This window comes from Scyliorhinus torazame, chromosome 7 (assembly GCF_047496885.1).
Source record: "Scyliorhinus torazame isolate Kashiwa2021f chromosome 7, sScyTor2.1, whole genome shotgun sequence".
Lineage (NCBI taxonomy): Eukaryota > Metazoa > Chordata > Chondrichthyes > Carcharhiniformes > Scyliorhinidae > Scyliorhinus > Scyliorhinus torazame.
In genome coordinates, this window is record NC_092713.1 from 10,031,706 (window position 1) to 10,047,213 (window position 15,508).

The 15,508-nt window shown below is 53.4% G+C and overlaps 1 protein-coding gene across 1 annotated transcript in view; it reads left to right on the forward strand.

The window, feature by feature from the left end:
• LOC140427240 (uncharacterized) overlaps positions 1-15,508 on the forward strand; it is a 435,573-nt gene that overhangs the window by 65,865 nt on the left and 354,200 nt on the right. The window contains 3 exon segments of the mRNA XM_072512840.1: positions 4,579-4,632; positions 11,130-11,183; positions 14,041-14,094. Of these exon segments, the coding sequence (XP_072368941.1) occupies positions 4,579-4,632; positions 11,130-11,183; positions 14,041-14,094 (162 nt within the window).

Here is a 15,508-nt window from a genome sequence, read left to right on the forward strand (position 1 = left end):
CTCTCCGTCCAGCGGTCCGCGCCGGCAGCGGGATTCTCTGTCCCGCGGTCCGCGTCATCAGCGTGATTCTCCGTCCCGCGGTCCCCGTCGGCAGCAGGATTCTCTGTCCCACGGTCCGCGCCGGCAGCGGGATTCTCCGTCCAGCGGTCCCCGCCGGCAGCGGGATTCTCCGTCCCGCGGTCCCCGCCGGCAGCGGGATTCTCCGTCCAGCGGTCCCCGCCGGCAGCGGGATTCTCCGTCCCGCGGTCCCCGCCGGCAGCGGGATTCTCCGTCCCGCAGTCCCCTCTCCGTCCCGCGGTCCGCGCCGGCAGCGCGATTCTCCGTCCCGCGGTCCCCGCCGGCAGCGGGATTCTCCGTCCAGCGGTCCCCGCCGGCAGCGGGATTCTCCGTCCCGCGGTCCCCGCCGGCAGCGGGATTCTCCGTCCCGCGGTCCCCGCCGGCAGCGGGATTCTCCGTCCCGCAGTCCCCTTTCCGTCCCGCGGTCCGCGCCGGCAGCGGGATTCTCCGTCCCGCGGTCCCCGCCGGCAGCGGCATTCTCCGTCCCGTGGTCCCCGCCGGCAGCGGGATTCTCCGTCCCGCGGTCCCCGCCGGCAGCGGGATTCTCCGTCCCGCAGTCCCCTCTCCGTCCCGCGGTCCGCGCCGGCATCGGGATTCTCCGTCCCGCGGTCCCCGCCGGCAGCGGGATTCTCCGTCCCGCAGTCCCCTCTCCGTCCCGCGGTCCCCTCTCCGTCCAGCAGTCCGCGCCGGCAGCGGGAATCTCCGTCCCGCGGTCCCCGCCGGCAGCGGGATTCTCTGTCCCGCGGTCCCCGCCGGCAGCGGGATTCTCCGTCCCGCGGTCCCCGCCGGCTGCGGGATTCTCTGTCCAGCGGTCCCCGCCGGCAGCGGGATTCTCCGTCCCGCAGTCCCCTCTCCGTCCCGCGGTCCCCTCTCCGTCCAGCGGTCCGCGCCGGCAGCGGGATACTCTGTCCCGCGGTCCGCGTCATCAGCGTGATTCTCCGTCCCGCGGTCCCCGTCGGCAGCAGGATTCTCTGTCCCGCGGTCCCCGCCGGCAGCGGGATTCTCCGTCCCGCGGTCCCCGCCGGCAGCGGGATTCTCCGTCCAGCGGTCCCCGCCGGCAGCGTGATTCTCCGTCCCGCGGTCCCCGCCGGCAGCGGGATTCTCCGTCCCGCGGTCCCCGCCGGCAGCGGGATTCTCCGTCCCGCAGTCCCCTCTCCGTCCCGCGGTCCGCGCCGGCAGCGGGATTCTCCGTCCCGCGGTCCCCGCCGGCAGCGGGATTCTCCATCCCGCGGTCCCCGCCGGCAGCGGGATTCTCCGTCCCGCGGTCCCCGCCGGCAGCGGGATTCTCCATCCCGCGGTCCCCGATGGCAGCGGGATTCTCTGTCCCGCGGTCCCCGCCGGCAGCAGGATTCTCCGTCTCGCGGTCCCCGCCGGCAGCGGGATTCTCCGTCCCGCGGTCCCCGCCGGCAGCGGGATTCTCCGTCCCGCGGTCCCCGCCGGCAGCGGGATTCTCCGTCCCGCAGTCCCCTCTCCGTCCCGCGGTCCGCGCCGGCAGCGGGATTCTCCGTCCCGCGGTCCCCGCCGGCAGCGGGATTCTCCATCCCGCGGTCCCCGCCGGCAGCGGGATTCTCCGTCCCGCGGTCCCCGCCGGCAGCGGGATTCTCCATCCCGCGGTCCCCGATGGCAGCGGGATTCTCTGTCCCGCGGTCCCCGCCGGCAGCAGGATTCTCCGTCTCGCGGTCCCCGCCGGCAGCGGGATTCTCCATCCCGCGGTCCCCGCCGGCAGCGGGATTCTCCGTCCCGCGGTCCCCGCCGGCAGCGGGATTCTCCGTCCCGCGGTCCCCGCCGGCAGCGGGATTCTCCGTCCCGCGGTCCCCGCCGGCAGCGGGATTCTCCGTCCCGCGGTCCCCGCCGGCAGCGGGATTCTCCGTCCCGCGGTCCCCGCCGGCAGTGTGATTCTCCGTCTTGCCAGCCGGCCAATGGGGTTTCCCATTGTGGGCCAGCCCCACGCCGTCGGGAAACCCCCGGGTGTGGGTGCGCTGCCGGCGTAACGGGGAATACCGCCAGCAGAGAATCCATTTGGTCTAATGGAGAAGCTGACTGAGGGGTCTGCGAGATCCTGCTCCTCTTCACTTCTTGTGTTGGACGAGGAAGGCTCAGACTGAGATCTCACTGAAATCCTCCAGATTGTAACAGGTGAAGATAAATTGTACCCCAACAAAACAGCTTGGCGACAGTGGCAGACTCTGTCAGCAGGGGCACAGGACCTGGGTCACAAAGAGGACTGCTGAATGGACACTTTAGACTCAACACTTTGCACACAGTGGGTTGGTAGATTTGTGGAATCGCCTGTTCCCAGGAAAACTGGATACCACCAACGAATGGGCGGGGTTCTCCTGCCGCGTCCGCCCGGCGAGGTCAATGGGTTTCTTCATTGTCGGTGTCGCGCCCGTGGCGATCTTGCCGTGGGCGGGGAGGGAGAATCCAGCCCGTGAGGTTTGTAACAAAAGAATTGATTGGGCGGTAAAATAAATCGAATGAACAGCTTGAGTCCCAAAGAAAAGTCACAATGCACTCGGACCATTAACTGAAATTAACTGAAATCCCCAGGGACCTTCCGGTCCGCCGATGGCGCCCCCCCCCCCCCCCCCCACCCCCCAGGCAAGTTCCCCGCGGCACGGCCGATGATCAACACAAAACACGTTGACATCAGCGGTTCTGGACGCTCCCGCTCCCCAGCCAATGGGGAGCTGTCTCTGCTGTTGGATAACACACGGCGAGGGGGGGCGGGAGACGGAAAATCCCATCCGGTGTGTTTTTCTGCGGGGATGCCGAGATTTTCCAGCACTTTCCGTATTTATTGAAGATCGCAAGAATCTGCAGTGTTTTACTTCAATTATGTGGAATTTATCGTCGTTAATATCCTCTCCACGTCCACTCTATCCAGGCCTCTCGGTATCGTGTAAGTTTCAAATGAGTCCAGATCCAGGGGGCCCTGTTTTAAAATTAGAGGCAACCCTGATAGAACAGAGATGGGGGGAAATTGTCTCTCAGAGGGTTGTGCGAATTTGGAACTCTCTGCGTCAGAAGGTGGTGGAGGCCGGGGTCGCTGAATATTTTGAAGGTGGCAGTAAATCGATTTTCGGTAGGCACGGGATCAAAGGTTATCACGGGTAGATGGGAATGTGGAATTCAAAACGCAAACAGGTCGGCCACGATCTTATTGAGTGGTGGAGCAGGCTCGAGGGGCCGAATGGCCTATTTCTGCTCCGATTTGATAGGTACGTTTGTAACTCAAGGTGAATGGCCGGGGTTTAAGTGCGGGTTCACAGGCACTCTCGCTGTAATCTTGCCGTTAGTTTTCTCATGCATCTGTTGATCGTTTGTCTGTTTTTTCACCCATGTTTCCAGCAGAGGAGGCCTTGTGGGTAGCGTCCCTGTCTCTGAGCTGGAAGCTGTGGCTTCGAGTCCCACCCCAGGACTCAATGGCCAAGGGAGGTGTGTTGAATACATGCAGGTGGCAGGCGTTAAGAGCGGGAGAGATTGCTGGTCAACCGTGTTATGGAGAGAACATTGGCGCCTCTGCCACCATAGAACATAGATCATAGAACATACAGTGCAGAAGAAGGCCATTCGGCCCATCGAGCCTGCACCGACCCACTTAAGCCCTCACTTCCACCGTGTTATGGAGAGAACATTGGCGCCTCTGCCACCATAGAACATAGATCATAGAACATACAGTGCAGAAGAAGGCCATTCGGCCCATCGAGCCTGCACCGACCCACTTAAGCCCTCACTTCCACCCTATCCCCGTAACCCAATAACGCCTCCCAACCTTTTTTTGGTCACTAAGGGCAATTTAGCATGGCCAATCCACCTAACCTGCACGTCTTTGGACTGTGGGAGGAAACCGGAGCACCCGGAGGAAACCCACGCAGACACGGGGAGAATGTGCAGACTCCGCACAGGCAGTGACCCAGCGCACAGACAGTGACCCAGCGGGGAATCGAACCTGGGACCCTGGAGCTGTGAAGCCACAGTGCTAACCCCTTGTGCTGCCATGCTGCCCACATCGCTCACGGTAGCTCCGGGTTTAAAGATGCACGTAGAAGTCGCCACATCATCTCGGAGTCCCTGGATGATGGCTGGTGTGTGCGGATCACGGCCCTGTGGGGAGGGCGGTGGGTCAACATTTCCCTTTTCCAGCTGGGTGGACTAGAAATCTGCCTCCGCGTCCTACCGGCGGTGGAGGTTAATGCCCTGTGGTTCAGACCTGCCGCCCAGGCAGAGAGCCACGGGGACCCCCGCCGACAGGAAGGTCGGGTTCACTGATGTGCATCTGGTTTGCGATGATTAAACCCGCCCCTCCTTCAGCTGTTTTATTTACTGCTGGAGTCTACCAGAGTTGGGAAAGCTGAACGGAATTTCCGTGAGGTTTAAAAATAAACCTGTAAGTTATAGAGAACTGTATCAATTCCAAATGGAATTCCTTTTTTAAAAAAAAGCCAGTTAATGTCGTCATATTGTAAAATGTAAATATAATGCTGCCACTCATCAAAAACTTTTATTTCTTGTGTCTAGGGGATAGCCGGCGCACATGGGAATCCAGGATTGCCGGGAGATTCAGGCTCAAAGGTATATGCGACTGTGAGGCAATTAATCTATGTCACTAACCTACCGCTTTCCATATGCAGGCACCCTTTGAACTCTTCCAGTCTTCTTAAACCATTAAATCATTATCTGCTGTGAGTGACTGCAGCCATATGTGAGTTGAACTCAGGCCCGGGGCAAGAACCGAGACTGCGTTTTCCTGAAACATGGCTGTGTGTCTCGGTCAGCATCATAAAGAACAGAAATGGCCAAGCAAAAATCAAAACTTGTGATTAATTCGCTAATTGTGAAAGTAGGCCACTTACCTCGCTTCCACAACCGCGATTAGCAGTTCCCACCATGGGTAACAGCATTAAGGGGAAAGTAGTAGCATGGATAGAGGATTGGTTAATTAATAGAAAGCAAAGGGTGGGGATTAATGGGTGTTTCTCTGGTTGGCAATCAGTAGCTAGTGGTGTCCCCCAGGGATCAGTGTTGGGCCCACAACTGTTCACAATTTACATAGATGATTTGGAGTTGGGGACCAAGGGCAATGCGTCCAAGTTTGCAGACGACACTAAGATAAGTGGTAAAGCAAAAAGTGCAGAGGATACTGGAAGTCTGCAGAGGGATTTGGATAGGTTAAGTGAATGGGCTAGGGTCTGGCAGATGGAATACAATGTTGACAAATGTGAGGTTAGCCATTTTGGTAGGAATAACAGCAAAAGGGATTATTATTTAAATGATAAAATATGAAAACATGCTACTGTGCAGAGAGACCTGGGTGTGCTGGTGCATGAGTCGCAAAAAGTCGGTTTACCGGTGCAACAGGTGATTAAGAAGGCAAATGGAATGTTGTCCTTCATTGCTAGAGGGTTGGAGTTTAAGAGTAGGGAGGTTATGCTGCAATTGTATAAGGTGTTAGTGAGGCCACACCTGGAGTATTGTGTTCAGTTTTGGTTTCCTTACCTGAGAAAGGACGTACTGGCACTGGAGGGTGTGCAGAGGAGATTCACTAGGTTAATCCCAGAGCTGAAGGGGTTGGATTACGAGGAGAGGTTGAGTAGACTGGGACTGTACTCGGAATTTAGAAGGATGCGGGGGGATCTTATAGAAACGTATAAAATTATGAAGGGAATAGATAGGATGGATGCGGGCAGGTTGTTTCCACTGGCGGGTGAAAGCAGAACTATGGGGCACAGCCTCAAAATAAGGGGAAGTAGATTTAGGGCTGAGTTTAGGAGGAACTTCTTCACCCAAAGGGTTGTGAATCTATGGAATTCCTTGCCCAGTGAAGCAGTTGAGGCTCCTTCATTAAATATTTTTAAGATAAAGATAGATAGTTTTTTGAAGAATAAAGGGATTAAGGGTTATGGTGTTCGGGCCGGAAAGTGGAGCTGAGTCCACAAAAGATCAGCCATGATCTCATTGAATGGTGGAGCAGGCTCGAGGGGTCAGATGGCCTACTCCTGCTCCTAGTTCTTATGTTCTTATGTAACATGCTTGTATGTCAAGGTTAGAAAATGCTGGAAAAACCCGGCATTTCTGGCAGCGGCTGTGGAGAGAGAAACAGAGTTGACGTTCCGAGTGGGCAGGCGGTTCTTCGGAACGCTGCCTGCTCTCCCGCGGGGATGCTGCCAAGGATCCCACGGCACTGTTTCAAAGAGGAGCAGGAGAGGTCTCCCCGGTGTCCTGGTCAGTATTTAATCAACATGACTATTGTTATTCTGGCCATGACCCCGTTGCTGTGTGTGGGATCTTGCTGTGTACAAATTAGCTGCTATGTTTCCTACATTATAACAGTGACCGCACTTCATAAAAGTACTTCATTGGCCTGCCAAGTACTGTGTGATCACCGTCCTTCAATAGGGAGACAGACGAGTATCTTGTATAACTTGTTCATCTGTCTTATATTGACGGCCTCTAGTTATGCTCTTTCCTACACGAGTAAAACCTTTCAGAATTTGATACACCTCACCATAGGGTTCACCTCCTCATCCCTTTCTTTTCAAGAATAAAGAAATCCAGCCTCGTGGGCCTCCTTGGCTCTGGCATCACCCCCTAATCCATTTTTGCCCCTTTATCTCAAAGAGGGTGGAACGGCTGTACTTGTCACGATCCAACAAACTGTTGACAAGAGGAACCTACATGTCCTTAACTCCACAGCTCCTCTGTTTAACATGCATGGACCTTTTTGAAGCACAATAAATGAGCCTTACTACTTTGTAGGAATAATTTGAAAGCTCAATTTTAAAATATGTGTCTTCAGTTAAGTTGCATGACAAAGCGATAGCAATCTCTGACACGATTGGCTGAATCTTAGCTCCGAAAAACTGATGAAATGAAATGAAAATGGCTTATTGTCACAAGTAGGCTTCAAATGAAGTTACTGTGAAAAGCCCCTAGTCGCCACATTCCGGCGCCTGTTTGGGAAAGCTGAGTGTTGGACAAGTCAAGTCCAGAGGTAACCATGGCATGAATCAGGGTTTGAGCAGTAGATGAGCTGGGGTAAGGGTAAAGTCAGTCGATGATAGAGAGGTGGAAGTAGGCAGTCTGAGTGAGGGTGTGAGTATGTGGTCAGGTACACATCTCAGGACCAAGGTTGCGAGCGGACAGCTCAATCTCGGGCTGTTGTTGGGGAAAGTGATGGAGCCGGTTGCTGGGGAATGAAATTTGGAGCAGGGACTGAAAACAATGGTTTTGGTCTTTCCAATATTTCATTGGGAGCTAAGATTCATATTGGGGTCGTCCAGACCAGGGGCCACAGTCTGAGGATACGGGGTAAACCATTTAGGACACAGATGAGGAGAAATGTCTTCCCCCAGAGAGTGGCGAGCCTGTGGAATTCGCTAACACAGGAAGCAGTTGAGGCTAAACGTTTTCAAGGAGTTAGATATAGCACTTGGGTCTAAAGGGATCAAAGGATATGGGGGGGATGGCAGGAGCAGGCTATTGAATTGGATGATCAACCATGATCATAATGAATGGGGGAGCGAGCTCGAAGGGCCAAATGGCCTCCTCCTGCTCCCAATTCCTATGGTTCTATGTTTCATTGGAAGGAAATTTCTGCTCATTCAGTGCTGGGTGCCAGGTAAGCAGTCTGATAACTTGGCAGCAGTGGAGGAGATCTGGGAGGTGTTGGTGAGATAGCGCTGCAGGTCACTAGATTCCATGTGAAAACTAACACTATATTGTCAAATGGTGTTTATTGATTCTGTTACTACACCTTAGGCTAATGCTCGGTCAATTCCAGCCCCACTTGACTCGGAGTCACAGCACTTAACTAATAATTCTGAAAAAAATACCCGATAATTACAGTCACCAGGTTTTTAATTGCAAACACAATTAATAACATTAACTATAAGAAATACGCGGTAAATACAATTGTTTAACTATTATCTAATTTCCAATTCCCCACTTTAACTTGCCCCCCTTCCCGCCCCCCCCCCCACACACACACGAGACAGACAAAAGGGAAGATAGGGGTAAAAATCATAAGTAAAAGGGAAAAAGAGTCGTTGTGTCAGATGGTTGTTTCCAGTCCATAACTCCTCTTCAAGCTTTGCTTTCAGTTTGAGGGGTTTTAACCGGAGATTCGTTCATTCATTCAGGTTCTCTGTAGTTTCAGAAATACAGCACTCACAGCCTTTCTGGAGATGGAGAAGCCCTTGTCCTTGTGTGTCTGGGAGTCAGACTGAGCTCCTTGGGACTCTGAAAGTGATTCCACGGGGATAGGATTCAATCACCAGCTGTCACTGGGCAGAGTGCAGCCTTTTGGGCCAATTCATTGACCACCGCCCGATTAAGCAAACCGAGTCCCACCTCATCTCTCTCTCTGGTGCCAAAACGGCTGAAGCTCCTGCTCAAACTAGCAGAGTGCTCTCTCCTGTAACTTCTGAATTGCTCACTCTCTCTTCTGCTGGACTGAAAGATACCTGTCCATTAATCCTGGATGAAAGATGATAACGGCAAAATAATAGAAAGGGGAAGTAAGAGAACAAAGATGAAGGACCCTTACAATACCAATTAACTGGGGACTCGCCTGTGCTCATATATATGTAGGAGTGGACTGAAGGAGGGCTGTGTGCCTGGGATTAGTGGGTACTTCTCAAAAGAAAAGCTAACGAATGAATAAAGGATTGACTTCAGCACTCTATCCATCCGAGCCCAGCTATATTAGTTTTGACTGATGTCGCCTAGAGGCAACAGCATGTAGATTAGAGATAGGATGAGGCCAAGGATAGACTGTTGTGGGGGCTGCAGAGGGAAGGATGTAAGAATGGGAGAAGGAACTATCGATGGTGATTTTCCGCCTACGGTGTGATGGATAGGAATGGAACCAGGTGAGAGCAACTCCACCCCGCTGGACAACAATCGGGAAATGCAAAGTTTGATCAATTTAATATCCCAGCTGTCAAACGTCTGCTGATTCACACAAAAGAAAACATCCCTCGACTCACCCAGTTCCTCGCGCTAGCTCGTTTCCCAGAAGGTCAAGCCGAGAGGAAACAAGCCTCCAGCCAAGTACATTTTTCTACTGTGGATTAATTATCATTTTGTTAATTGTAACATTCCTAAGTGAAAGGGGGTTGGAAAAGTTAAAACATATCCTTTTGCAAGCCAATAATTAAAAGCTATTGAATAATTGCAAAAATACATACGCTCCCAGCTCTCAAGGACTAGGAACAGGATAAAAGCTTACCTGGAACTGGAGCATTCTAGAGGAATCCCATTTCATTCGTTGTTTCGCCAACTAATTTACAAGAGGTCCTTAACAGCTGCTGACCCCTATTTTGCATATTTCAGTGACCCAAGTTATCCAAACCTCTGCTGCCTTCACCAAAACTCAAAACAAGCCCCATTCACCCATCGTCACCGTGTTCATTGACCTACGCTGTCAGGTCCAACAATGCTTCGATATTAAGATGCTTATCCTTGTTTATAAATCCCTCCAAGGCCTCGCCACTCTCTATCTCTGTCATCTCCTCCATCTCTGCACTCCTCTAATTCTGACCTCTTTGTTCTTCCCCAATTTCAATCGCTCCATCATTGGCGGCTCCACGATCAGCCACCTGGATCCCCAATCTCCACAATTCTCTTCCTAAACCTCTCTGCCTCGTTCCTCCTCTCTGTGTTCCTTGGAGATGCTCTTAACATTCAAAACGTTTGATAACTAGTCTGAAGAGCTCCATAGGTGACTCTGTGTCAAATTGTCTTCGATAATCACTGCTTTGAAGCACCTTGAGATGACTTCCTAGGTTAAAGGTGCTTTGAGATACAACTTTCAGTTCTTCCAGCTTCCTGCCTGTGATGTCAATCTAGAAAGATGATCGCACAAATTTACCAGCGTCCCCTGCAGCTGTGCAGATCGACAGTGGGATGTTCCACTGATCTGCTTTGTGTCTGTTTACATAGAACATACAACAAACAGTGCAGAAGGAGGCCATTCGGCCCATCGAGTCTGCACCGACCCACTTAAGCCCTCATTTCCACCCTATCCCTGTAATCCAATAACCCCTCCTAACCATTTTTTTGGTCACTAGGGACAATTTATCGTGTCCAATCCACCTAACCTGCACGTCTTTGGACTGTGAGAGGAAATTGGAGCACCCGGAGGAAACCCACACAGACTCCGCACAGACAGTGACCCAGCAGGGAATCGAACCTGGGACCCTGGCGCTGTGAAGTTACAGTGCTATCCACTTGTGCTACTGTTTGTGGAAGCTTGCTGTGCACAGACTGGCTGATCCACTTCCCACCTTACACCAGTAACTGCACTTCAAAAGTACTTCCTTGGCGTAAAGTGCATTGGAACATCCCGGGCCACCCTGAGTTTCAGAACCTTCTCTCCAGCTGGTACCTCCAGCGGTACGTCACTCCCTCAGTACTGGGCTATAATGTCCTCTTAAATTCTAAGCTCAAGACCGGAGCTGGAGCTTTAACCCAGATCCTCCAGCGTCAGAGATGCACCATTGCCAGTGGCCAAAAAAAACCAAAACGCGAGGAACCTTGTTCAACAATTAAGAAGGGTGCTTTGTTTTAAAATGACACCGTTACGTTCTGCCCACTGCTGACCGGTCCACCAGACACACAACCCTTAAGATTTAAATATCATAAATGAGTAATAGAACAACATTTTCCTCCAGTACGTTGGCTAAGCTTATTTTCAATTGAATTGAGAAATGAAACCCTTGTATGTGTGGAAGAGACAAAATGGTGACTGAGTGTTTCCATTGTGGAGTGGCTTACCACTTGTAGATTAGAACTTAACTCACCAATGAAGAAGAAACATCGAACAGGTTGGTACAGTTTTCCTCGTGCATGTCCTAAAAACTCAACAATAAGTCTCCCATTCAACAATTACCCAGTGAAATCCTGCAAACCAGGCATCAATAGTTGTGTTACGTTCACTGTCGTAAATGGGAATTCTTCACAGTTATTTATGTGACCATGGTTATTGATCACCTGAATTGTTGAGTATTGTGGCAAGTTGATTTGTCTTTGTTTTGTTTATGTTGGTGTGTACGTGATTCCTACATTAGGGTCCAAAAGGAGAACGAGGCATATTCCCCATTAAAGCACCACGTGGAGAACAGGTAAATTAGACTGGGGTGTCCTCCATGTCCTGTGTCAGCGGGAGCCTCACATGTCACAGTGTCTGTGCTGCCATTTCATTTCCATCACTGTTGGTCACCTGCATGGTCCACCTTGTTCACTCAACACCATTTCTTTCTGAGGAGGATATGTCACTAAAGGAATGAGAATTGCAGGAGCTTGACTGACATGCATGAGATCAATGTTGGGATGTGGTTTTGCAAAGGTTTGTCGGTGCGATGCATGTGTTGTTTTGGAGGTTTTTGTCTGTGTTCCTTCTCTTCTGTTTCACATGGGTTTGGTTTCTGCAGGGGTGGGGGTGGGGCTGGAATCATTGCTCGTCCATTGGCTTTCCATATCCATGTTGCATGCGGCGGTGGACCTGAATGAGTGTTTCAATTTGCAAGAGCTCGTTTTGGAGCTGATGATGTTTTCAACGTCAGCCAATCAGGCCAGGGGGAAATCAAACCGCATCCTTTCAAATGGATCAGTGCTGGCAGTTCAGAAATTAGGAGCAGGAAGAGACCATTCGACTCCTTGAGCTGGCCTACACATGGGGCGTCATTCTCCGACCCCCCAGTGGGTCGGAGAATGGCCGTTGGCCGCCGTGAATCCCGCCCCCGCCGGTTGCCGAAGTCTCCGGTACCGGATATTCGGCGGGGGTGGGAATCGGGCCGCGCCGGTTGCCAGGCCCCGCCGCTCGATTCTCCGGCCCGGATGGGCCGAAGTCCCGCCGAGAAATTGCCTGTCCCGCCGGCGTAAATTAGAGTACCTATTTACCGGCGGGACAAGGCAGCGTGGGCGGGCTCCGGGGTCCTGGGGGGGGGGGGGCGCGGTGCGATCTGACCCCGGGGGTGCCCCCACGGTGGCCTGGCCCGCGATCGGGGCCCACCGATCCGCGGGCGGGCCTGTGCCGTGGGGGCACTCTTTCCCTTCCGCCTTCGCCACGGTCTCCACCATGGCGAAGGCGGAAGAGACTCTCCCCAGTGCACATGCGCGGGAAGCTTTCAGCGGCCGCTGACGCTCCCGCGCATGCGCCGCCCTGACATGTCATTTCCGCGCCAGCTGGCGGGGCAACAAAGGCCGTTTCCGCCAGCTGGCGGTGCGGAAATCCCTCCGGCGCCGGCCTAGCCCCTTAAGGTCGGGGCTCGGCCCCCAAAGATGCGGAGCATTCCGCACCTTTGGGGCGGCGCGATGCCCGTCTGATTGGCGCCGTTTTGGGCGCCAGTCGGCGGACATCGCGCCGTTTGGGGAGAATTTCGCCCCTGACTCCAGACCCACACCATGTGGTTGACTCTTAATTGCACATCCATCGAGGGCAATTAGGGATGGGCAATAAATGCTGGCACAGCCCACGACCCGTGAAAGAATAAAATAAAACCCTAGCTTCATTTACCCACCTGTCGTCTCTTTTGAGGGCAACGTAATGGTCACCTGACCTGGCAAGTCTCTGAAACGGCGTCATTAAACCACCTGAGCTCCATGTTCCAAATAGCTTCACCAGTCAACAATTGATCAATCTCCACTCCAACCGTCAGCCTTTTGGGGGAGACAGCTCCAGGTTTCTTCCAATCATCGTTTGATTTCCGTCCCAAACGGCCTGCCTCTAATTTTAAGATTATTTCACCGCCATTTTCGATGCCCCCACCCGAGGAAATTGTTTCTCTGAATCCACCTGATCAAAATCCTGTTCACATTTTAAGATCTTGGGCGAAATTCTTCGACCCCCCGCCGGGTCGGAGAATCGCCGGGGGCTGGCGTGAACCCCGCCCCCGCCGGTTGCCGAAGTCTCCGGTACCGGATATTCGGCGGGGCAAATTCGCGCCGCGCCGGTTGGCGGGCCCCCCCGCTCGATTCTCCGGCCCGGATGGGCCAAAGTCCCGCCGATAAATTGCCTGTCCCGCCGGCATGGATTAAACCACCTCTCTTACCGGCGGGACAAGGTGGCGCGGGCAGGCTCCGGGGTCCTGGGGGGGGGCGCGGGGCGATCTGGCCCCGGGGGGTGCCCCCACGGTGGCCTGGCCTGCGATCGGGGCCCATCGATCCGCGGGCGGGCCTGTGCCGTGGGGGCACTCTTTCCCTTCCGTCTTCGCCACAGTCTCCACCATGGCGGAGGCGGAAGAGTCTCCCTCCACAGCGCATGCACGGGGATGCCGTGAGCGGCCGCTGACGCTCTCGCGCATGCGCCGCCCGGAGATGTCATTTCCGCGCCAGCTGGCGGGGCACCAAAGGCCTTTCCCGCCAGCTGGCGGGTCGGAAATTAGTCCGACGCGGGCCTAGCCCATTCAGGTTGGGGCTCGGCCCCCCAAGATGCGGAGGATTCCGCACCTTTGGGGCGGCACGATGCCCGATTGATTTGCGCCGTTTTTGCCGCCGGTCGGCGGACATCGCGCCGATACCGGAGAATTTCGCCCCTGATACGTGGAGGTGGTGACCCCCATGGTCAAGACTAGCCGGATTGGAGGACACGGCCTGTGAGCATCGACCCGGTCAAACCCAGTCGGAATATACATTTAAATTAGATCCACCCTCGTTCTTCTAAACGTGACAAAATGCAGAAAGGGAGGAGGTTAAAGATATTCAAACGAGCTTCGAATCACAGGGCACAGAAAGAGGCCGTTTGGCCCCGGTGTCTGTGCTGTCTCTTTGGTAGAGTTGTCCAATTAGCCTCCCTGCCCCTGCTTTATTCCCCAAGTCGCTTCAGCACTTTTTCCCCCTGTGAATCCTTCGGATTCGGTGCAATAGGTAGAAATCCCACACAAAACGAGGAGAGGTGTTTACGGAGTCCCTTTGGCATTATCGACAACACATGGAGCTTTCTGTCTTTGTGTCTGATCTTGTCAATCTTCTCTCACGCAGGGTCAGCCAGGTCCCATTGGTCCAGTCGGTCCTCCCGGTCTCCCAGGCCAAAAGGTAAAAAGTTCTCCTTTTCTTTGTCGCTGTCGGGTTTTCGTTGAGATTAAAAGGGAAAGAAATCAAGGTGCTGGAATAGTTGGAGCCCAGGCTTATTTTTGTTGTGTGCGTTGAGCTTTAAGACTGATAATAGGCCGAGGGATGTGTCAGCTTTCAGCCGAAGTGTGTCAGGAAAAGATTCATTGCTAAAACTCAGTAGGTGGTTCCAGTGTGCATGGGAGGTTTACGTTTAATCATTAGTGGGACAATGACCCATCACCCTCTCATTCTCACTCACCTACATCGGTTCCCGATCTGGCAATGTTTTGTCCGTGGGGCGACACAGTGGCGATCTTAGCATGGCCAGTCCACCTAACCTGTGCATCTTTGAACTGTGGGAGGAAACCGGAGCACCCGGAGGAAACCCACACAGACACGGGGAGGACGTGCAGACTCCGCACAGACAGTGACCCGAGCCGGGAATCGAACCCGGGCCCCTGGCGCTGTGAGGCAGCAGTGCTAACCACTGTGCCACCGTGCCGCTGCACTCCGTCCCAGCTCTTCCTCTCTCTGTAATCTTCTCCAGCTTCACAACCCTCCAGGATATCCCTCCTCCTTCAATTTGCCATCTTGCACATCTCCAATTTACCTGCTCTGCCATTGACTACCACGTCCTCAGCTGCCTAGCCGCTAAACTCTGAGATTCCCTCCCTAAACCCGTGCGCCCCTCAAACCCTCTTCCCTTCTTTCCGACACTGCTTTGAACCAACCTCATTGACTGTCCGAAGATCCCCTGATCAGGAATTCACTGCCTGAGACCGTGCTGGAAGAAGGTTCAATCAAGGCACAAAAAAGGGGATTAGACAGTTATATGACAAAACACAAATCCCGGGAGGGGAGGGGGAGAGGATGGGAAGAGGGTGGGGAGTGGGACTGGGCGAGTTATGTTTGCAGACAGTCAGTATGGACATGATAAAGGACTGGTCTCTTTCTTTGCTGTAACCAGTCAGTAAGGTGCTACGATTCCTTATACGGGTCAGCATCAACAATCCTGTAAGGTGCCTTGGAATGTTTTACAACATTAAAAAGGTGCTACATAAATGCAAGTTGTTGTTGGAGTATACCCTGACTAAATCATGGCCACCCAATCAGGACGATTTGAGGAAGTTTTAAGACATTTTAACTGACTTACAGTCTCCAACGGGAGAGCAGTGGATATCCACAGGCCAATCCTTACACAGAAGGAGAAAGAGACCATTCAGCCCCTCCAGCTAGTTCTATCATTCAATCAGATTACAGCTGATCCGTATCTTATTTCTGTACCCCTTAATAACCTGACGAATGACAATCTGTCAATCTTCGCTTTGAATCCACAATGCTCTGGCTCCCAGGCGATGGTTAGACGGTCGAAGTTGCGGCTGACAAAGCTATGCTT